A 24,361-nucleotide genomic window follows, 5' to 3' on the forward strand; every position below is an offset into this window, starting at 1 on the left:
AGTGTAGGTAAGCACAAAGGACCCAAAGCTAGGACTGCCTGACTCCAAAACCTGTAGAATCTCTCTATAGTTTATTTAGATGACAGACAGTCCATCAATAAACAAGGCAATAACAAAGGCCAAGAGAGGGACGGGTGGGGAAGAGATTAGTGTTTCTTGGGTATGGAACTAGGGAACAAACAGTTTTTTGTTGTTGTTCTTTTTTTTTTCTTTTCTTATCTTTTTCCTTTTTTAATCCTCACCCAAGGACATTTATTTTATTGATTTTAGAAAGAGGGGAAGGAGAGGGAGAGGGAGGGAGAGAGAGAGAGAGAAACATAGTTGTGAGACAGAAATATCGATCGGTCACCTCCCGCACATGCCCCAACTAGGGATTGAACCCACAACCTGGGTATGCGCCCTGATCAGGAATCAAACCCTCAACCCCTCAGACGAGATGATTCAACAAACTGAGCCACACTAGTCAGGACAGGAACAAACAGTTTTTAAATCTAATCCCCACATTTGACCCAAAGTGGATAGTCCTCTGGGGTCTGAGGGCAGTTGAGTGGGCCCATGGTACAGTTTATAAATTCCATTCCACTGCACGGTTCACACAGAGAAATCCACCTGGTGTGGTCTGGGGGTTGGCAAGACAGTAGGCTGGACCAAAAGGACGTGTTCAGATCTCACCCCTGTGACAAGTGGTTCTAAGTCGCACCTGGATTTTTCTCTAGGATAACTAAAAAATGTTTACTTTATGGATTAATTGGTAAAATTCACCAGCCCGTTCTCTTTTGTTCTTTAATAGTTGAACATAAATCAGAGAATTTTGAGCTGAAAGGGGTCTTTCAGCCACCAGGTCCTATTCCCCCATTTAACAGGTAGAGAAACTGAAGCCGAGAGAGGCAAACCTGCCTAAGATGGTGGCAGAAGCAAGTCCAGGATTTCACCAACTTTGCTTTTGTAGCTTTTTTCTTAGACTGTTTTCTTCCAAGATGTTCAGGGACCAGAAATCTCTCTTGGAGAACACTCAAAATAACTTCTGTTATTTTGAACCATGCCATGCTGTTCAATGCAGAGAAATAAGCAAGGAAGCAATTTCAGCCAAGATTTCTAGTCTTCTGCTTATCTGTAAGAATTCCACAGAACCACAAAGTTTATTCCACCTCTTTGAAATGAATAAATCCTGAAACTGGTTAAAACCAGAAGAGACAAAGAAACACTGTTGACCCTATTCTGGATCCCTAAACCTGTATTCGCTTGTGATACAAATCGTTTCTTTCCCATCAAAAAGGAGAGAGAAAAAAATTATAAGAGTGACCAAAAAAAGTGTCTTTCAAAAACTCAACTGCATTTTCATCATAGCACACAAAAATGTTCTCACCATTTTCTTAACAAAGTAAGAAATTACTGGGTCGTGGACTTTGGCCAACAGCTAACTTCTGTGCTTTCAGGTTTTCTCAACTATCAAGTGGGAAGACTAATTGTACCAAATGTTTGCAAAAGAGAATAAAACCTTGGGTGTTTTGATGTGCACAGTGTGCAGTTAGCAATAGTGATAATAACAGGAGGAGGAGCTGGAATGTATCACTACCTGCTAAGTGCTCTTTGAATTGTGCATTGTTCTCCATGAATATTATCTCCTTCTGACAACAAAACTTTAATGCAGGTGCTGCTGTCCCCAAGTTACAGATGGAGGATCCAAGGCTCAGAGAGGCTGGGTTTACTTACTTGAGGTCACTGAGCTAGTCAGTACCAGGACTGAAATTCCTGCCCAGGTCTGGGTGGCTCCAAAACCCTTTACTACATCAATGCCCTGTGCATGATGACCCTCCCTTCTGAGTCTTCTTAAATAAGATAATTAATCTGACAGGTTATATTTTTATTTCCTTTAAGCTTTCCCAAAATCATAAGAGTCTTGGACCTAGGAAGAGCCTTCAGAGATGGCCTAGTCTCGTTCTTATCTTCAAAGGGGAGTATAATTAAACCAGCCCAGGCCAAATGTGCATTGTTTACCAAGATATCATGTCAGAGCAATTCAAACGCTTTTTTTAATTACTTGGATTATGTTAAATTTTCAAAATCTTCCTAGTAGTGCCCTAGCCGATTTTGCTCAGTGGTTAGAATGTCATCCTATGGACTGAAGGGTCCCAGGTTAGATTCCGGCCAAGGCCACATGCCCAGCTTGCAGGCTCAATCCCGTGTGGGGTGTGCAGGAGGCAGCCGATCAATGATTCTCTCTCATCATTGATGTTTCTATCTCTCTCTCTTTCTCCCTTCCTCTCTGATATCAATAAAAATATATATTTTTTTAAAAATCTTCCTAGTAGCTTTCTTGAATGGCACACACTGTAGTCTAGGCCCCATGTGAAAACTGGAAAGAGTAAATACCCTTTGCCTATGCTGAAGAAGATGAGTCTTTTTTTTTTAAATATATTTTATTGATTTTTTACAGAGAGGAAGGGAGAGAGATAGAGAGTCAGAAACATCGATGAGAGAGAAACATCGATCAGCTGCCTCCTGCACATCTCCCGCCGGGGATGTGCCCGAAACCCAGGTACATGCCCTTGACCGGAATCGAACCTGGGACCCCTCAGTCCGCAGGCCGACGCTCTACCCACTGAGCCAAACCGGTTTCGGCAGAAGATGAGTCTTTTAGTGTTTCTTCTTGTGCTTCATCCTGGGGTCTTTATTCTCTTTGGGGGTGTCCTCTTCCCTTCTTTGGGGCTCGACATCCTTCCTCAGTCAGGAGCCTGCCTCATCAAGGAAGGAGCTCAGTAAGCCAGCTTCAAAGGTTCCCCATTTGCATATCCCGGGTTCTCACCAACTTTTATAGCAAGAAATGAAGATCAGAAATCAGCCATAAAAATCAAGGAAAGATTCCATTCCCAACACTTAACATTTTCTTTATGACTAACTCTTCCATATACAGTTTTCCTTTAATCTTCACAACAGCCCTGCAAAATAAATACAATGATCTCCACTTTTACACCAAAATAACTAAAGCTTAGACCACAGATCTTAATCATAAAAGAGTTGAAATGTGGTCCCAGTCCTGGAGGAGCCAAGCACTTACTTATATACTCTAATACACACTGGTAGTGAACACATGGGACCAATTGTCTTTTCCTTTCCTTTTTTTTTTTTTTCACCTTTGGCCACTGACCTCCAACCCAAACCTACCACCTTGAGTAGGCTTGCCATTGGCCAGCAAAACAGTTCGGCTGGGATTTTGGATTTCTCACTGCAAATCCCTTTTCCCTGCAGGAAATCCAAATATGTGCCCTAATGGCTGTGATTTAAAGCACCATCTGAGCACAAAGGACATCCCAGTGTGAAGATGTTGCTGACTCATCCGCTGGGCTATCTGCGTGGCCTTGGATTTCTGCAGAGTGAATTTCCTCTCTGGCGAACTGGCCTGGGCCTGTTCTTTCTCAAGTTTGGTTTCAGGTCACTTTTCCAGTCCAGCAAGGCCACTTTGAATATAGGTCCTATTTTTTAAGGTCCCAGCCTTCTCATGAGCATTTCATCCACCACATTAATAAGCACACTCCCTACTCTGTTATCGAGCAATTGTCAACAAAATGAGTTGCCTACTTGGCCGCTACATGAATTTCTTTACTCCCTAGGGGAAACCTGACCTACAAGGGGATTAGTTCAGAGTTCCAATCTACTCCATTCTTCCTCTATTTAGGTAGGATGGGATGGAGGAAACCACTACGTAGAGGATGGTTCATAAGGATACCAATACATGACTTGCAACACACTTCTCAAGTACTTTGAAAGGGTTAATGAGCAATCTGTCCTCTAGCCATGGACCCCTCATAGGCCTACTCTTTCCCTGCTACAACTACTTCCTTCCAAAGAAAATAGCTTAAGGAATGGGTTACTCACTTACAGGTTCTGGGTCAAATGCTTCTTTGGTCTTGAAGAGCTTAAGAACAACAAACATTTTTCCCCCAATATCAAGTAACTGCTGGCCCTCGGCTGAACCCCTGCTTCCATCTGCAAATCCTCAGCCCCTGAACATTGTTGAATGTGTTATTTGTTCTTGATGCTATCTTATGGTTTTTCTTTAACCAAATAAGATGCCCTACAAGCACAAATAGCTCCCAGGAAAATGGCTCATAGCGAGTATTTGTGGGGAATGCTGACAGCCTCCAAAGGAAAAGTTCTTTTCCATGTCCTCCACGTTTGAATCCATTTGCTGGAAACTAGTAGTACATTCCACTGTCACTGCAAACAGGCTGCTGGAGCATGAGCGTGGTAGAAAATGTTATTAAAGTTGTAGTTTCGTCTTGTTCCTTGGGAGTGAATTCTATAAAGGTGCCTAATTACCTCCTAGGCATCTGGCAGAATGGCCAAGGATGATATGGAGGGCAGCCTCATCCTACTGCCTCTCAAATATCAGTAAGGCACAGGGGGGTCAGCTTTTAGGGACCCCACACACTGAGTTGCAGGCCACTAATGACATTGCTTTGGACAACTAATTAAGCTGCATCCCTCCAGCAACTGAGACACGAGCTGCTTCCCCACAAAGGTCTATAGAGGCACACACCCATCTGGATCTCCCGGCTGGGCAGCTATACCAGCTTTACTTTGGAAAACATTTTCTGCTGTGTCATCAAACTAAAAAGTCAATACTATTTTTTATTTATGTAAAACAGTAAAGGAAAGTTAGGGTAAAGTACCAGTGAAACCAGTAACACACACATACACTTCACCCACCCGTTTTATTCACAGATGCTCACCCTTAGGTACCACACACATTTTCATGCATGGAAAGGTATTCTAATCATAAATACCAGTGTCCAGAGTAAAATGGAAAGCAGTTTTAGTGGTTAGTTGAGTAGAGATACACCCATACACAATTTTACTTCATGGCTCCTTTGTATTTACCAATCAGGGATCATTTGCTTGCAAGGAGATAACCTCATTCAAACTAACTGAAGTAAAAAGGAGACCTTATTTGTTAACCCCATTATCTTCTCCTTGATGATCTGTTTATTTCATCTACAACTTGTGAGGCCAGGGTCTGTTTGATCTTGGCAGGTGGGCTGGCTTTTCTCCCTTTGCCTCCACTCCCCAGGTTCATTTCCCACCCATCATGCTCTGTTCTGTGCTCCAGGAGACCCCTTTGCTATTTCCGGTTGGGTTCAGCCAATGAGAGATATTATCATGAGATGGGAAGGTGAGAGGAGAGCAAGGCCAGAGTATGTCCTCCTCACTCCCTCCCAGCCTTAGCTCCTATAAGCTCTTCATTGAAATAACTTCATTTGAACCATCTCAGTTAAATTCTGTTTCCTGCCTAATGCAGTAGAACCTCCCAATGTCCGACCTTTGATCTCTCCAGTCTTTCTTCAACCATCTTTTTTTTTCTAGTTATGCATAGGCAAATTCAGGCTAACAGACATTCTCTTTGCAAACTTATTCTCGCTCTTCCTAACTTGGTTATGTTAACTTTCTGGTATCTAATTATTATCAGCAATTGCCACCTATCCTTTCATTCACTTGGAAAATAGCATTTCTGTTTTTAAAAATAATATAGATATTTACTCATCTTATTCAGTGTTTACCTCAGTCAAGGCTGCATTTTTGGTTGTGTGGTGTCCTCAAGACTCCAAGCACTACAAGGTCACACTCAGAGTACTTTTTGCTCAGTACTGTCTCCACACCAAGCACAGTGCATGGCACATGGGAACAGCTAATAAATATGTGTTGAGAACAAGGAGAAAAATGAGGAGGAGGGCAAGGAATTTGTGTGTGCCCCTGGGTTTCATCTGTCCTAGAAAAATTTACAAGGTATAAAAATACTACTGGTAAGAGATAATATTTATTGAGCAACTACTGTATTCTAGGGCTGCAATTTATTATATTACCTCATTCAATCCTTGTAACAACCCTATGAGCTATCACTCTCTCCATTTAAGGGATAAAGAAACTGGGCTCCAAGAGGTTAGGAACTTGTTCTAGGTCACCAACCCAGTATGTGGCAAAACCAGGTTTGACAGTCTACAAAGTCTGGACTCGTCACTAAAGCTGATTCCGCCCACGTGCATGGCCCTGGGATTCCCCCTGGAGCCTATAATATACCTCTCCTCCAAGTGCATGGTCCAAACTTTAGAATTGGAAAGTGTCCTCTCTGACTTCCACTGAGTCTTCTCTTCTTCAAGTTAGACATCCCCAGACCCCCAGGTATCCCTCACATGGTGTGGTTTACAGACCTCTCACTTTTTTCTAGGGTAGCTTAGCCCCAAAATTCTTGTTTAGGGCTCTCCTCCACTCCTTTCCTCCGCATTGAGCTCTTCTAGTATCTATGACCTTTCAATTAGACTTAGAACTGATCACACTAAAGAGGCATGGAACTGTAGCCCTGGAACATCCTAAGTGGGACAGATGCACCTTCAGACTGACTGTCACATCAGGTCACTGTATGATTTACAAGAGGGGTGTGTGTGTGTGTGTGTGTGTGTGTGTGTGTGTGTGTGTGTATGTGTATGAGTGTGTGTGTGTGTATGAGTGTGTGTGTGTGTGTGTGTGTGTGTGCAGGTGCTAAAGGAAGAGTAAGCAGGACCTGTCTTCGGGAAGCTGTCTTAAAGCAAAGCTTTTCTTGATTGGGGCAGCTTAGCGAGCCTGCGATCCCAGCATGTGTTCATCCTTAAAAAACAGAAACGTTTTCTAGATAAGTGAAAACCAGCACGTTTCCAAGCCCGTGACCCTCCATGTACATCTGTTTTCTCCCCTTGTGTGAAGGCTAAAGACACTTCCCATGCCCTGAAATGAAGGACTTTGCTGGAGTGAAATTGGGAGTTATCTCCTCTCCCAGAGAGTAGCTCTCTGGCTACAGAACTGCTTGTTTGAGAAATTCTTTCTACTTGAGTTATTGGACTAGACCAGGAATTCCTAGATTTGGGGGAGGGGAGGGGGGATGGATTCCTTGGCTGTCTGGTGAAGCCTGTAAAGTTCACCTGAGAACTGTGTTTATAAATGAATAACCTAATTACATAAGAAATCAGAAGGAATCAATTATATTGAAATGCAGTTATAAAAATATTTTTAAATTGTGATAGAATAACTATGTGTTTTTTTATTAGTACATTAAATATTAAAACATATATCTATCATAATTTGAAAGTAGCAATGAGCACAACTGATATTCTAAGATCTCTACGATGACCCTAATATGATAGAAAAATGATTGCTATCAGTGACAAAGTTATCACCTACATTCCTGAACAAACAGAAATGTTTGTTAAGCATTTCGTGAAAGAAATGCTTACATTCCATCAGAGGTTAGTGAAAATAATGATGTCATACTTTCTCAACAAATTCACAGACCCCCTGATTGCACAAACCCCAGGATAATCCCAGTTAGGGAACTGAAACATTGGAATCCTAATGAGAGAGACTGTGGAAGAGACCAACTCATTTTGCAGATGAGCAATGGTGGCTTTTGAAGGGTTGAGATCTTCAATATTGAGATGGATCTTGCAAGTTCTTTAATTTAGTTTTTTTTTTTTTTTTTTTACTTATTGAGAAGTCAGTGGGAAAGGTAAGAGTGAAAATTTAGGGACAGGTGTCTGCTTGGCCTGTGTTTTATTTTTATTTTTTTTAAATATATTTTATTGATTTTTTACAGAGAGGAAGGGAGAGGGATAGAGAGTTAGAAATATCAATGAGAGAGAAACATCGATCAGCTGCCTCCTGCACACTCCCTACTGGGTATGTGCCTGCAACCAAGGTACATGCCCTTGACCGGAATCGAACCTGGGACCCTTGAGTCCGCAGGCCGATGCTCTATTCATTGAGCCAAACCAGTTAGGGCTTGGCCTGTGTTTTAAAATTTCATCATTTATAAACTGAATGAGCAGAAAAGAAAAAGAAGGTCAAGTCTGCAAAGACCCTCAATCCTGGATCCCCTGTCTAGAGCTTAAATGCTGCCAAGTCTCCTCAACCCATACACAAGTCCAGAAAAATCTCTCTCACCTTCCCCTAAAGGGACATCCCCAAGCATTCAAAAAGGCACATGTTTTTTGCTTTCAGCTGATAATGAGGGTGCTAAGATAGGTGCATTTATACTTCAGTAGATTATCCTATATAATAAAGAGTAATATGCAAATTGACCCTCACTCAGTCATGCCATCACAAGATGGCTGCACCCACAGTGGAGGCGGGAGGTGGAGTTCCCGTAACGAGCGATCAGCAGGGACCTGAGGCTGCATGGCGCCGGGCCAGGGCAGGGACCTGAGGCCACACCCCCTGCCCAGTGGGGTTTGACAGGGGACCTCAAAGCAACTCCCCCATCCCAGCCCAGGCCGGGGGACCTCAGGCGGCAACCCCCGCCCCAGTGCCAGGCCAGGGGACCTGAGGCCATGCCCCCCACCCAGTGGAGCCTGACATGCCCCAGACTCTGACAGGAGGAAGATTTTCATATACATTTTACTAATTTTCTTTCATCTCTGACATTTCTATTATAGAGAAAGGGAAAATAGCAACATTAAAATATTTCCTCTAATTAATTCCCTTTTAATGTGCACAAATTTTGTGCACCAGGCCACTAGTTTTAAATAAAGTAGCACACTCCTCAAGGGAAAATTTCCCACAGACCCCTTGACTTATCAAGTCCCAACCATCCCTGGAGTCACGCATGCTCCTGACAGACAGACATCCAGTAGATGTCACTGGATACCACCTTCCCAGCTTTACACAGCCAACTACCTCAGACCTTCTCCTGCCTTATAGCCCTATTAGGTCACTGAAGCCCCCCTAAAAGCAGAAAAATCAAACTGTTCCTACCTGTCTTCCCATGGAAGACAACAGAATATCTGAAGATGTGAAAGTCTTTTACATCACTTCAGATCTAGAAGTTACCATAGAGATGATCTATCAGAAGCACTAATGGTGATTTGGGCAGGACAATTCCTTGTGCAGACACCTGAGCCCACTGTTTTAAATGCCAGAAGTGCCTACCCCATGTCTCTGTGACAGTCACAAGTAGCTCCCCAAATTTACAAATGCCCCCTAGGGGTAGTCATACAGCCCCTGTTAGTGGTTGAGAAACCCTGGATAAAAGCACAGAGAGATTAATGAGTTCTCCTAAGACATGGGGATAGCCAATTTAGTGATTTTTTTATTGCCCCGCTTAATTCCAAAAATGATTTGAATGTATTGAATTACTTGTTTTTATTTGGGCATAATTCTTCTTATTTCCATTTTACATGTGAGGGAATGGACCAGTGTCACACAGCTAGAAAGAGAGAAGATCAGAACTTAGCACAAGTCCCACCATGTTACCCCCTCTGCCACTCAGTAATGTCTTCTGGGCATTAGGCAGTTGTGGGTACCACATGTAAGGCCCTGGTACTGCTCTGGTACTGACAGATGTCATCATCCCTACAGGTGCTGCAAGGGGCAGCCACATGTTTCTATGCTTTCATTGGTTTTGACATCATCGCCACCACCGGAGAGGAAGCCAAAAATCCCAACACGTCCATCCCTTATGCTATCACCGCCTCCTTGGTCATCTGCCTGACAGCATATGTATCTGTAAGTACCAAGACTTGTGGGACCCTCCTCATGGCCTTTTCATATTTGACCCTAAAATGTGGCTCTGGGGCTGGGTCCCCTTCTGTCAGGAAGTGATCCTTTCCTTGTGCCCTTGGTGTTTGTACACGCGTCCATGCTCCCTATATCTTCACCCACCGATGAAAAGATGAAAATCAGGACTCCAAACTGGAGATGGGAGAAGCCCAGGCCCTCCTTTAAGTCACTGCCACTGAGTCACCATCCCCAACTGCCCTACACACAGGCTCCTGGTGTCCACTGCTGCCCGGGGATGGTGTGCTGGGAGTGGGCCGCTGTCCAAGGATCTCAGATCATAGGCTGGCAGTAACGGGTGGGTGTGCAAGCAGAGACTTTGTGGGCCTCTGTGCACCCTCCTCAATGCTCTTCTGTCTTCTGGGAGCTTCCCAGCAGTGAAGAGGCGAGGCGAGGCGAGGCTCCCCCAGAGTCAAGAGAGAGAGTACAACGTCCTCTGAAGATGCTCTTCCCTTAAATGCCGGCGGGGGGTGGGGGGGGTGCAATTTCTTTCTGCTGTTGTTTTAGAGGAGCTTAAGCTTGCCTCTTAGGGTTTCCCTGTCAAGGGTTGTCCTCATAATAAAGTTTTCAGACTTGTGTCCTCAGGATGCTCCTCACACTTTTGATGTGTCATCTCCCAGCTCCCACCCTAGAATTTCTGTCACAGAGATAGTTCAGCCACATCCAAGATCCCCCTCACCCCCTGGCAATGGAGAGAACCTGCTGACAAGCCCACAGGTGTGTGTTTACACAAATACTCCAGGCCCTGAGGGCCCCACTCCAGTCAGCAGCTGGGATGCACACTATAAACCCTGTGGCTCCTGCTGCTACAGCATGGGAAAAGCACCTCCTTCCCCTCCCCCCAGAAAAAAATATTTTTAAAAAATATGTTTTTATTGATCTTTTAGAGTGAGAGGAAGGGAGAGAAAGAGAAACATCAATGAAAGAAAAACACTGATAGACTATCTTCCTATTCCCGGTGTGCCTGCAACCCGGGCACACAGGGATTCAAACCGGTGAACTCTTGGTGCATGAGACAACTCTCAATCCACTGAACCACACTGGCCAGGCACAAAATAAAACCATCTTTAGCAACCACCTAAAGAAGCCAACCAATGGATCATTAAGGCAAACTGCCAAATGGGATTGTCCTGGAAACCAAAGGAAAGCACAAGAGCAGCTTTGGATGTGGTTTGTAGAAATTCAGTTGCCCAGCCAAACATTTATGGGTAGGTCATTTATCACCTCCCACCATGCACACATATTACAAGTGGTTTCCTCTTATCTATATCCTGATTATCCCTGAAGACAGAGTGTTCAGGGAGGTGTGGTGTGGGGGGAGCAGCAGAGACACTCTGCTATGCATTTCCTCTCCTATTCCTTGTACCTCCCCCTCCTCCAGGGGTCGACCCTTGCAGCACAAGCACAATAAAGTTCATAATAACTGCTCCTTCCTTAGAATGGCACTTCATAGACTACAGAGCACTTTCAGGCATCTACCAACCCTTTGCCTAGCCTGCTCTAATGAGGCTAGGAGACACAACAGGAATTGCTGTAAGATCAATCCCACTCTGCTCCAGCCCACCCCACCCCACCCCCAAAAGGGACATTGCAAGTGGTGAGTGGCTGCTGGGAAATATTTGTTCAGAATGCATGGGCCTTAGCCATGCCTCAGGACTTGTTTGTTCCTGTGCCCGTCAGCAGTCTGCCATTCCACCACCAGAAGAGCTGAATTGCTGGGCTGTGGCAACCCATCCTACTGTCCACCCTCAGCCCATGGCTTCACTGGAGGTTCTCAGCTCCTGAGGAATAGGTAAAGAAGTGATCTAGAAATGCATCGCTCTCTCCCTTTCAGGCTCTGAACTCCTTTCCTGATGCCAGCATTGGCCTTTGCAGGCCAAAGGGGAGCCTGGCCAAATGACCGGTGGGTCCCTTGCCTGAGGCCAATTCTGAAGGGAAGGATATTATGGCAGATCTATAATGTATATAATAAAAGGCTAATATGCAAATTGTCCCCTCGACTGGGAGTTCAACCAAGAGTTCGACCAGGAGTTCGACCAGGAGTTCAACCAGGGGTGGGGCCGGCAGGACAACTGCCTGCAATCCCTCCCCCTGGCCAGCACCACCCCTGATCGCCTCCCCCCCACCCCCCATCAGGGGCAGGGCTGGCCCACCAACTGCCTGCCACCCCTCCCCCTGGCCGCCCGGCCCAATCAGCCCAATCAGGGTGGGCTGGCCTGACCCCACCTGTGCACAAATTCGTGCACTGGGCCTCTAGTAATGTATGAAGGGAGATAGATCCTGGTTAAGTGATTCCTGACTAAGCAAAGCCATGGTGGTCTTATGGCCCAGAGTAGAATTGGATTCCACCCTGAAGCCGTAATTTGTTTGTTGGCCTGCCTGGCTTCTGGGACTGAGCCACAGAGAAGAAATGGAAAATGAGTCCTCATCTGAGTCTCATCAGCTTATTGGCTATGGCTCTCCTACACAACTATCTTTGGAGTTCTGATCTCTGGTCTTTGGGGTGACAGGGAGTACTGTTAAGACCTTGTAGGACCCTGAAAGTTGAAAAGAAATGAGAGTCATGTCCATGTGGGCAGGGTTCTCATGGTCGCTGCCGGGCCTTGGCTCCAATGCCTGTGGCTGCAGCTCCTCCCACCTGGGAATTGCCCTTCATTGAACTGTCAGTACTTTCATGGGGCTGAAATACCTGCAGACTTATTCCTCAGATATGAAAGGCCCATTGAAAGATATTAGAGGTTATCTGGTCTAGTCCACTAAGTCCATGTGTGGGGAGAAAATAGAGACTGAGAATTCCAGAGGCCAAGTGCTTATAAGGGAAATTATGTGCCAAGAAGTGGCAGGTCCAAACTGCCGTGCAGCCCTCTGACTCCGAGTCCTCTGACTTTCTCTCCTGTGGGTCATTCATCCATGCTGTCAGTCCCCTCTACCTCCAGCCATGTTTTCTCTTGTTTCCACAGGTGAGCATGATCTTAACTCTGATGGTGCCATATTACGCCATTGACACGGAATCCCCGCTCATGGAGATGTTTGTGGTTCATGGGTTCTATGCTGCAAAATTCATTGTGGCCATTGGGTCAGTTGCAGGACTGACGGTCAGCTTGCTGGGCTCCCTCTTCCCAATGCCGAGGGTCATTTATGCCATGGCTGGAGATGGGCTCCTTTTCAGGTAAGGTTTGTGCTCTGTGGAATTAGTTCTGTTCTGTCAGGCCTGTACAGGGAGAATGTCACCCGCTGTCAGCCTGACTGCAACTTTGATCTGCGTGCCTGTCACACAGACTGTGGAACGTGTCACATCCTGGCAAAGAGTTTGAGTTGAAAGAGCTTATGCCCTGAAACAGCTCCTCTATTTGACTCTGGGTCCCTCAATCCAGCACAAACTGATCTGTTCCTCTGTCTGCCCCCTCTCCTGTTTGACATTGTATATTCCTTTGTAAAGATGGCGAGTGCCAAACTGTGACACTGGGTGGCCGCCAGAAGGGAGAACCCATCCTGTTACATCTTAGGCCTGCCCTCATCTTGAGGCCTGGTACCTGGCCCTGTCCGCACAGCCCCTCTGAAGTTTAAAAAGTTCAAAGTTTTCATCAAAGAGAGAATAATACCCTATGCACTGAACCTAATAATAGTAATAACAATAGCTATCATTCATTGAATATTGGTGCATCCCAGGTGCTTTGTATACAGTACGCCTTTAAGTCACAATAACTCTGTTTTGCAGATGAGTAAACTAGATAAGTATTCTCAGAGAGGCAAAAACCCTTGCCTCAAGTCCCCCAGCTTCTGAGTGGTGAGACAGGATTTGAACCCAAGATGGTCTAACTCCAAAAACCAGACTTTTAACCACACCAGTAGAGTGACATTTCCAGCTCCCTATCTTGAGCATGAAGTGGTCTATCTGCCCCCAGCACAGAGGTGATGTGGCCCCATCTCTTGGTTCCCAGTGTCCACATGGAAGGGGCTTGCAGGGAAAGCATTCTTCCAGTGCACAAAGCAAGGTGTAAACCCTGGAGACCAGAAGCCCTTGGGTGCAGAAGGAACCAGCTCAGGGACTTTATCTCTGCCATTGGCTGTCACCTTCTGCTCCAGTTCCTCAGCCTGTCCCCTGAAGTCATCACCAGGTCTGAGCTGCTATATTAGGGAAGCTGGACAGATCAGGGAGAATCTGACCAAGGTGTGGGGGTGTGACAGCTACACACATCCACAAGGTTTTTCTTCTGTCAAAGAAAATTAAAAGGAAAGACACTGGGTTCCAAGAACAGTTTATTGTCTTGTGTAAATCCTGAAAATAAGGGAGGAGTAGAAGAGGCAGGAGTGGGGAGGATCATGAAGAGAGCAGGAACCTAATTAAGGTCCACAGGAACTGCTAAGGAAGCAGCAGCCATTCAATCACTCTTGTTGGCCTCCAGTTGGTAACTGGCTGAATTTATCCTGCACCAATGAGTACTGGCTCCTAATTATTGTGCTATTTTACTAGCTTACTTCTTATACTTTTGTTGTAAAGCTGTGCATCCCAAGGTTTGGCATAAGTCAGACTCCGGAGGTTTTTTTAATGCATAGTTTGTTGAGCCCCACTCCCAGAGATTCTGATGTGGTAGGTCTCAGGTGAAACCTGAAATATCTATTTCTCACAAGCTCCAAGGTAATGCTGGTGCTGCTGATACACGGACCATACTTTGGTTTACACAGGTCCAGAGGACCCCCAAACATTTATCTCATCTAGTAGGTGTGTGACTATCACTTCTTCCGAGCAAAGCCTGGATTTCAATTTAGGTTTCTGAAATACCTCCTAGATTCAAGATTCAATCAACCCTTCACATCACATAATAGACTAGGAACTTTAATAAAAAGTTTGTCTCAAAACTGAGGAATTACACTATTTTTAAATTATATTCCAGGAACAAAATCCTAGAGTCAGAAGCACAGCTATATTTAAAGCAGTGAATCCATAAGCCAATTGGAGGGGCCGGACCAGGGGGAATTAAGCCCTGTTAGAATCAATCACCATCTGTAGCCATGTTAACCCTGTGCTTCATTAACCCTCCAGGTTCCTAGCTCATGTGAGCTCCTACACAGAGACGCCAGTGGTGGCCTGCATCGTGTCGGGGTTCCTGGCGGCTCTCCTCTCGCTACTGGTCAGCCTGAGAGATCTGATAGAGATGATGTCCATTGGCACACTCCTTTGCCTACACCTTGGTCTCTGTCTGTGTCTTGCTCCTTCGATACCAACCAGAGAGTGACATTGATGGTTTTGTCAAGTTCTTGTCCGAAGAGCACACAAAGAAGAAGGAGGGCATTCTGGCTGACAGTGAGAAGGAAGTATGTTCTCCTGTGAGTGAAGGAGAAGAGTTTTCTGGCCCTGCCACCAACCCATGTGGGGCCAAGAACTTACCATCCTTGGGAGACAATGAGATGCTCATAGGGAAATCTGACAAGTCAACCTACAATGTCAACCACCCCAACTACGGCACTGTGGACATGACCACAGGCATAGAAGCTGACGAATCTGAAAACATTTATCTCATCAAGTTAAAAAAGCTGATCGGGCCCCGTTACTACACCATGAGGATCCGGTTGGGCCTTCCAGGCAAAATGGACCGGCCCACAGCAGCTACGGGGCACACGGTGACCATCTGCGTGCTCCTGCTCTTCATCCTCATGTTCATCTTCTGCTCCTTCATCATCTTTGGTTCTGACTACATCTCAGAGCAGAGCTGGTGGGCCATCCTTCTGGTTGTTCTGATGGTGCTGCTGATTAGTGCCCTGGTGTTTGTGATCCTGCAGCAGCCAGAGAACCCCAAGAAGCTGCCCTATATGGCCCCTTGCCTCCCCTTTGTGCCTGCCTTTGCCATGCTGGTGAACATCTATCTCATGCTAAAGCTCTCCACCATCACATGGATCCGGTTTGCCGTCTGGTGCTTTGTGGGTAAGCAACTTCCTTGGGAACCTTGAGAGTTCCCTTTTAATGCATTGAACAGCTTATCCCAAAATAACCTTCTTGCTGGGCTAGGTATTACCATTCCAAGAAAAATCTGGCTGGTTCTATGGACCCTTGCTTTCTGCATTAGAGTCAAGAAAGTCAGTTATACCCTCTCTGCCTACTGTGGTCTTGGTCGTTGGTTCTGAAGAATGATGCTGATCAATCCATCACTTCCATGAATACTATTACTGGATAGTCTTCTTATGGATAATTAATACCATAAAAAGTCCACTTTAAATGAATCCACATAAAAAAGAGGGGAAAACAGCATTATAAACGTGAGGGTGGGAAAAGTTGATTGGCATTCTATCTTAGAAACTAAAAATTATGGGGAAAAAAAGTATTTGACAAAATTAAATTAAAATAGGAACCATGCCATACTTTTTTAAGTGAGCAAAGTGTAAATTAAGTATGGATTTTTTGGCATCATTTTCATCTGATAAAATTGCATTATGGCACCATTTAACATCCCTCAATTCATATTGACTTTCATAAACTATTCAAGATTTTTTCATTCCCCCCCCAACCCACCCCCAAGGTCCTGTCTTATCCTTTGATATTCCAAGCATTCTCTTGGGAAGTACCCATCACGTCATCATCCTTCTTCTGTTGATAACTGAGATGGGTCTGTCAGGTCCTCAATTGTTCACAGCTTTGGGTATGAATTAGAGTTGCTCTCTCTAAGCTCACTTTCATTGCCTTCAAGAAGTTCCGTACCTTCCCCAAAATTTCTAATTTTCCTTTGTGATCTACTTATATTATATTCACAATAGATGTTTATCATATCTAACAATCACTGATTTTATGAGATGGCTGGGGATTGGTGCTAATAGTAACCTGAGAGGGATGTTTAACTGGAGATTGATTTTAAAGTTCTTTAGTCACTATTTTTATGTTCTCTATACAACTTGGTAACCCTAGGGTCTCTGTTAACAAATACTTAGTTAAGGAGGATCCTTAGGTGCTTTGAGGAATAGGAAAGCAATAGAATAAGTAACTCCTGCCTTAAGGAGAGGATAGACAAATATGCATGAATCAACTAGCCTGGTCAGGACAGTACAGAGACTCATGGATTAGTAAACAATCCACTCCTTGAGGCCAGGGATATAGGTGTTCAACATTATGGCCTCTGTGCCTGGAACATAGTAGGTGCTTAATAAATACTTCTCTGTTATTATAAAGCACTCATTAAAGGAGAAACAAAGAAACTTCCTATCAGCAATAGCCAGAAAGGACTGTGAAGAGGTAGAACTCGAACCTGACCCTATAAAGATAAGGTTTAGATAGAGGGAAGTGGGGGGGAGGGGGGAGGGGAGACATGGTACTCAAAGGAAAAAGCATATGTCTTCCAGCAGATTCCTCTCCTCTGAAGGACATTCTGTATCTTCCTATAAGTATTTTGTTTCAATTTTCCAGTCTTCTAAGTCTCATCCCTTGTTAGACATTACGGGTATTTCTCCAGGGGACAACATCACTAACTTGTCAAAGTTTTAACCATTTATATGATTCATTCACAATCTCTCTTCTCTGTTTAAACATTTCTCCACTGGACCATGTAGCTAAGCAATGGAAAGATCCTACCATGGGTAGAGTGACTGAAGTGGGTAGAAATATTTTAGTTATATATTTGTGAAATGAATGAAAGTATAGACACAAAGATACATGGACTTACTGAATCATCGCTAGACTATTAAAGCTGGAAGGGGCCTTCACTTTCTAGGTCAGTGTTACCCACAGTGGGGTGACTATTCCATTGGTAATATTTGGGCTGATTTTAGGGGGTATATGAATAAGCTTTTTATAATTACTATACATCTTCACATTACTAGAAAAAAATAGACATACTCGTATAAATCTGGTGATTATTTTTTAATTTAAAAAGGGAGTCAAATTAAGAAAACCATTAGTACTGAATAGTACCAGTGCTATATGATTCTTAGTAATAATTAACATATATAACACTTATCACATAGTCATTATTCTGAGGGCTTTCTTTATATTAACTTATTTAATCCTCACAGCAATCTCCATTTTACAGATGAGGAAACTGAGGTATCTGACTGAGGTCACATCGCTAGAATATAGCAGAGCCAAAATTAGAACTCAGGTAGTGTGGGTCCAGAGTCCATGGCCATAGCCACTACACTAAAAATGTGATATATAAATAACTCAAGTTTGGAAAACACTAATATAGTCCATGGCCTTCCCACTTGTCCCTCTCTCAATTTCACAGATGAGCAAACTGAACCTCCAAGAGGTTAAATTACATGATCAAGGTCAACAGGAAGTTACTCGTGGAGCTATTACTACAATCCAACATCTCCATGCTCAGATCTGGGGCACCTACCTCCCTACCACGTTCCTCTGAGAAGACCTTTTTATTGGATCAGAAAGTTTGATATGTAGTTTGTGTGGATCAACACATAACATCAGGCAGGGCTGGCTTCCTGGGCATATGAACTGGGCAGTCACACAGGACCCCACACTTGGCTGAATACTCTGTTGCTGCCTTCTTGAATTCTTAACAATTTTTTAACAAGAGGCACCATGGTTTCATTTTGCACTGGGACCCACAAATTAAGTAGCTGGTTCTACATAATATCTATGGTCTCTGGAACCCCAAAGGCATTTTGCAAAGGTGGTGAGGTGGCAGGGACCCTTGCCTTTAGAGTCAAACATCACTGGGTTCAACTGACAACTCTGCCACCTTTGTCTTGTGACCTTGGGAAGTTTACTTAACTCTTTTGAGCCTCAGTCTATAGGTTACTCATCTGTAAAAATGCAGATAATTTACTAGCTTTGATGTGGTGGCTGTTTTGGGGATTAAATAAGAAAATATTGGGGAAAACAACAAGAACTATTTCTTTCCTGCCTTTCTTTTCAAAACCTGAAGTGATTCATTGTCCCCCAGACTAGCTATCACATGCCAAAGTACAGCGTGAACCTGTTCTGACTCAGGCTGCCCTCCCAGTTATCAGAAGAAAACTCCCAGAGAGCCTTTTGTAATAAAGTTTTGCTGATAGCACAAACTTCAAGCTCGCTCCAGAAACCGATACTCGCTGACAGGGGAGGATGCCACCCTACAGCCTGGGGCCGGCCAGACGGGCACAGGAGCCCACAGGTCAGCAAGCACCCAGCTGTGAGCTACTAACTGCTTTGGCATGGTGATCTTTGAAGGCTGGTGTACTAGTCAGCTCCACCTAGAACAAAGATGTACACATCAGAATCACCTGAGTTGTTTCTAAAACATTCTACGCCCAGGGTGTCCGCCACAGAGATTTTCTGATTCAGTTGGTCTGATATGGCCAATACTGGGGGTATTTTTTGTGTGCAGGTCACTTTAACGTGCAGCCATGTTTAAAATGATCTACAACAGTAGTTCTTAAAGTGTGCCCCCCCCAACCAGCAGTGTCAGCATCACCTGGGAACTAGTTAGGAATGCGTTTGGACCCTATCACCACCAAAACAGAATCTCCAAGGGCAATTTAGGTTTTAACAAGCCCCCCCCCATGTGATTTTGATGTATGCTTAAATTTGAGAGCCACTCATCTAGAGAGAAGAATAAGAAGATAATAACAAGCAAGGCAGATTACTTAATTACAAAACTCCCTGTTTTTCAAAATAAATGTTTGCTTATATTAAATACATCCATCCCACAACACCAAATTGACTTATAAAGTCTTTAACGATATTATAGAATAAATATCCCACCTCTAAACCTCTGAGTCTCAAAAAATGTCAGATTTTTCCTCTTAATCTCTATTCATAGAACAGTAGAGATATTTTTAAATGGAGCTTCTTATGAAACATCAGGTAATTTTTTAAAGATTTAGGCTGAGTCATAACTTGATAATCTTCCTGATACATTTTTTACCCAACCCTCTATAAATGAATCTTAATACAGCATTTTGTCACAATGTTTTCCTAAGCTTAGACCTTCAGAAGACACGACTCACAGAGTTAAATGAGGCACAAGTCCCAACAAGATTACCCAGCACTTGTTTCTTTTCTTCAGGAGAGAGAAGTAATCCAACAGCAAATGGTTAATAATCTCAACAAAATGAGCACAAAGCAGCTTTCATTCTCCTTTTCTCTTGGCTGATGCAGTTTTGTGAAGACCACCTCAAAGAGTTGGGCAGAGTCTCGGGGATACGAAAGTAGGAGGGACCAGAGAGAACACTGTGCAATGGGTTTTCAAGGGCGTCTTTCAGGTCAACTCTTCCCTATGGGCCATTATTATGAATCAATTATCTGTTAGACCAGTTTGTGGGCTCCCTTCCCTTGAAGGCTGCCAAGTTTTCATCTGAAATGTTTTCAGTCCCTCTGAGGAAAACAAACTCTTGCCTATAGATGTAGAGAACAGATAGAACTTGTGATTTGGACAATGGAGCCCATATATCCTGTACTAAAACATAAATATTCCAAAGAGAAGACACCACCTATGGTCTTTGAGCTATCATCTGAAATCTTATTGGAAATTGACCAAAGCAGCCATTGTGATAAGGGGAATAGGAGGAAAAGAAGGGGGCCATGAATTGGGAATTGAGAGGGCATGGAAATAAACAAATTCCCGATGAGCTGTTCCATACATAAGTTTGAAATTCTCCTTGTAGGCAGAGGAGAAAACCACTGGCACCTTCAACATCAGAAGAGTAAGAAAAATCATGAAGGCCAGGCTGAGGATGGCAACAGGGCCAGTGGGATTCCAAGAAGGAGGGAGTGTGGCAGTGGATCCTGCTGTAGTCAAGTATGCCTGCTGGCAGAGGGGCTGTGCAGGACAGGGAGACACGCAGGGAGGAAGGGGCGGGGTGATGAACCCAGGGGCACCTGAGAATGAAGGGCGAGAGGGCCGTCACAGAGATGGAAGGCCCTGTCGTGGGCATGTGCAGTGCACCTGGAACAGACTTAGAGCCATGAAAGAGCGGAGGCTGGGCTTCCTTCCCTCCGCATTATGTGTATGTGTGAGATTCATTCACGTCGTTGCCTATAGTTCTAGGCCAGTGGTTCTCAACCTTCCTAATGCCATGACCCTTTAATACAGTTCCTCATGTTGTGGTGACCCCCAACCATAAAATTATTTTCGTGGCTACTTCATAACTGTAATTTTGCTACTGTTATGAATTGTAATGTAAATATCTGATATGCAGGATGTATTTTCATTGTTACAAATTGAACATAATTAAAGCATAGTGATTAATCACAAAAACAATATGTAATTATATATGTGTTTTCCGATGGTCTTAGGCGACCCCTGTGAAAGGGTCGTTCGACCCCCAAAGGGGTCGCGACCCACAGGTTGAGAACCGCTGTTTTACTTTGTTCATTCTCCTTGCCATCTAGCCTTGCTCTGTGGTAATACAACCCAAGGGATTTATCCATTGTGCCCATGGACATTTAGCGTGTTTCCAGTTTGGGGCTATTAGGAATAGAACCTCTATGAACATTCCTGGACATGCATGTGGTGGTCACATGGACACATTTCCCTTGGGTTTCTGTTGAGTTAGAAGAAGAACTGCTGACTTGGATCATTAAATTTTTTTAATGATCCAAGATTCTGTTTTGGTGGTGATAGGGTCCAAAACTGCATTCCTAACTAGTTCCCAGGTGATGCTGACGCTGCTGGGTGGGGGGGGGGGGGGAGACACACTTTAAGAACTACTGTTCTAGATCATTTAAAATATTTTTTAATATTCTTTAACAAAAGGCATTCTGTCTCATGGCCATTATACCCTTTAAATAAAATAAGCGTTCCCAGCTCCATTTTGCAGATGGGAACCTGAGACCTAAAGTAATGTGGCTTTGTGTCAGTTTAGATTAGTTTCAGGGCCAGGGAGAGAATCTTTCCAGCCTAAGCCTGCTCTTCCTGGCCACTCCATAGTAAACCTTACTGCTATTACAGTCAACAGGACTTGTGTAAAAAATAACCAGCAACGTGGGAGTTGGAGACTGCGCTGGATGGGAGGACACCTCCGTACCATCCAGTCTTCGTTTCTGCATTGGCAAATGTGTTTGGAAAGTTGATCCCAGAGTCATAAAAATAAAAAGGCCTCCGGGCAAAACAAAGTGCCCCAGTTATCTGCAGCGGGCAGGGCTTCCTGATGGAAAGTGCTCCCCAGGAAGAGGCCGCTCCACCCAGCCGAGGTCAGGTGGCCCACCTCGTCCCGCCCTGACACGGAGCTCTGAGCAGAGGACAGGCAGCTCCCGGGGGACTCCAGAGGTCGGGGGCTGCTCCCCGGCCCGAGTTTGTGCCTGCAGAATTGGAAACCTGCTGTTATCCATCTGCAGGTGCCCCAGTCTCTTCTCAGAGTTAAGTTTTTGTTCTAGGTTTTCTCCCAGATGATCCAGAGGACCCTTCCTCCTACCCCTCTCCCTTGTAGGTTTGGGGTCATTTGCTTAATGATCACAGAGCAAATCTACACAAGTAGACACGGAGGCATATTGCCTGCTCATACTGAGGTGCCCCGGCATCTGAAGGCAGGCTTGGCATTTCTAAACCTTCCATTTAGGTGGGATGGGAACAGCACCCACTCTGGATTCAAGAGATGTGAGTTCTGGTGCCGTTTTGATCACTGATGGACTATGCAGTTCCTAGCTTCTCAGGGATGATGAACAAGAAAATGCTTTTTTATAAAGGGCTTGACGATCACAGAGTGTCCTACTACATAAAGCCCTTTCAATTGCTGAAGGCAAGGTCCTTCCTCCATCTAGCCCCAACTTCCCCTGGGCACACTTTCCACCAGGGACCTCTGTCTAGAAAAGAAGCCAGAGCCTCCCTTTGAATAGTTCCCTTCACTGCAAACAGCCTTTCAGACTGACAGCCATTACCTTTGACCAGAGCTGGCCTGCAGCCCGCGGGCCCCAGCACAGCCATGCCTGTTGTTAAAATACTGAACCTCTTCTGCTGCTAACTAGTCTCTGCCTCGAGTGCCCCTCCCACCAGGACCCACCAACTAAACATTAACTCCTGTCCCGCAGGGGAGCCTCCAGGGCCCATTTTTGTCTTTGTTTTTGTTTTTGTTTGTTTGTTTTGTCTGTTTGTTGTGTTGTGTTGTACTGCAGCATAAATATTGATTCCCTTCTGATTTTCAGTATCACACCTGCCTTTCACTTATTACAGATATAAGATATGTAACTACGAAGCAGTGGATCAAAGTTTTTAAGGAATGGCAGAATTAAAGATGCAAATAGAATAAATAACAGTATTTATCAATTAGCCATCGTATTCTCGAGGCTTGATTCCAAATGACTTCAGGCTTATGCCAAAATCAAATCCACTCTCAAAAATAAAAACTTGCCATCTTTAAGTGTTTACAAAAGAATATAATACCAGTCCCGGTGACAACCTAAATAGTAGTGCCCAAAACTATTTCACGCAATGACAGCATCACTGAAAAAACTATATGGCCTCATGAGGTGAAGAGTTTCCCCCACGTATGTAATAATTCAGGGACATTATTACTAGTAGATATCAGATGATATTAACAAATGATTAGTTTTTATTTATTTTATTTTCCATCACCATGTATCTGCTCTATGCCCTCCTCCACCTCCACCCACCCCGTCCCCTCTCACCATTGTCCATGTCCATGAGTTCTCTCTTTTGTTTTAGTTTTTAAATGTGTAATGATACTAAGTTAAATTTTTAAAGGAGTCTGTTTTAGAAATATATACATAGGATGAAAGGGATTTGTCTCAAAATAATCTAAAGAGAAGGAATCAGGAGAGTGGGTGTCGGGGGGAGCTAGTGATGTGTCCATGGGGTTCTTTATGCTTTTCTCTCCACTTTTACATATGCTTAAAAAAAATCTTCAAAATATAAAATTAAGCAGAAACTTTTTCAACCAGTCTATACTTCATAGCCACCCCTGGTGGATGGACGCACCCTGGACTAGGGCATGGAGAGACGCAGAGGATCCACAGTCTGACCACTAACTGTGTTGCTGTGGACAATCCTTTCTCTGTTCTGTGCCCAATTTCTTGTCAGTGAAATGCACATAACCATAACCACACACACACACACACACACACACACACGCGCGCGCACACATTCTCAAACAGGCTAGGGGGAGTCTAAACAAGGTAACATTTGTATAATCTTTTGAGCTCCTTGAGATAAAGGTGCCACATCCTTTAAGATCTCAGCACCCAGAGCTGTTGTGCGAAGTTTAGTTAAGATGATTCAGGTTTCCCAGAATCCCCGGAGATTTTTCAGAAACTACCTCATGCTGAGTTCTCTCAGCCAAGTGAGAGAAGGAGCAGAAACAAAAACCCCTGCTTCCACACAGGAGGCTTTTAGCAGCTCTGTTTACTCCTCCGACACAAAGCCTTTGTTTATGTGTGACAGATGGTGCTCCATGTTCCTCTCCTCTCCTCTTCTCTCTCTCCTCCCTCCCTCACTTCATTGGTTCCCTTCTGTTTCTTTGTCCCCCTCCACTTTTTCTTTTCTCTGATCCTTCTCTGCTTCCCACCACTCTTCCTGAATTGGCCCGAGGGTCGGCAAGAGGGATAAAGGCAAACAGAGAGCCAGGACTTGGAGAATACCTACTATTTATTCCGTCGGGCTGCACGCACAGTTGCTTCTTGATTTACAGCACTCATATTTGAAATGTGTTTTTGAAGGCAGAGTGATACACCTTTGAAACTGTAGGGGGCTCAGAGCCCATAAATATTTATGTGGCAGGTTTCCTTGGTTTGCATTCCCAAAGTAATCATAGTCAACATATTCTCTCTCTCTCTCTCTTTCTCTCTCTCTCTCTCTCTCACACACACACACACACACACACACACACACGCACACACACGTTC

General features: G+C 44.3%; 1 protein-coding gene across 1 annotated transcript in view; it reads left to right on the top strand.

The window, feature by feature from the left end:
* Nucleotides 1–24,361, top strand: part of SLC7A14 (solute carrier family 7 member 14) — a 51,552-nt gene that overhangs the window by 24,164 nt on the left and 3,027 nt on the right. The window contains 4 exon segments of the mRNA XM_023753915.1: nucleotides 9,382–9,528; nucleotides 12,540–12,748; nucleotides 14,624–14,759; nucleotides 14,761–15,502. Of these exon segments, the coding sequence (XP_023609683.1) occupies nucleotides 9,382–9,528; nucleotides 12,540–12,748; nucleotides 14,624–14,759; nucleotides 14,761–15,502 (1,234 nt within the window).

This window comes from Myotis lucifugus, unplaced genomic scaffold (genome assembly GCF_000147115.1).
Source record: "Myotis lucifugus unplaced genomic scaffold, Myoluc2.0 scaffold_53, whole genome shotgun sequence".
Classification (NCBI taxonomy): domain Eukaryota; kingdom Metazoa; phylum Chordata; class Mammalia; order Chiroptera; family Vespertilionidae; genus Myotis; species Myotis lucifugus.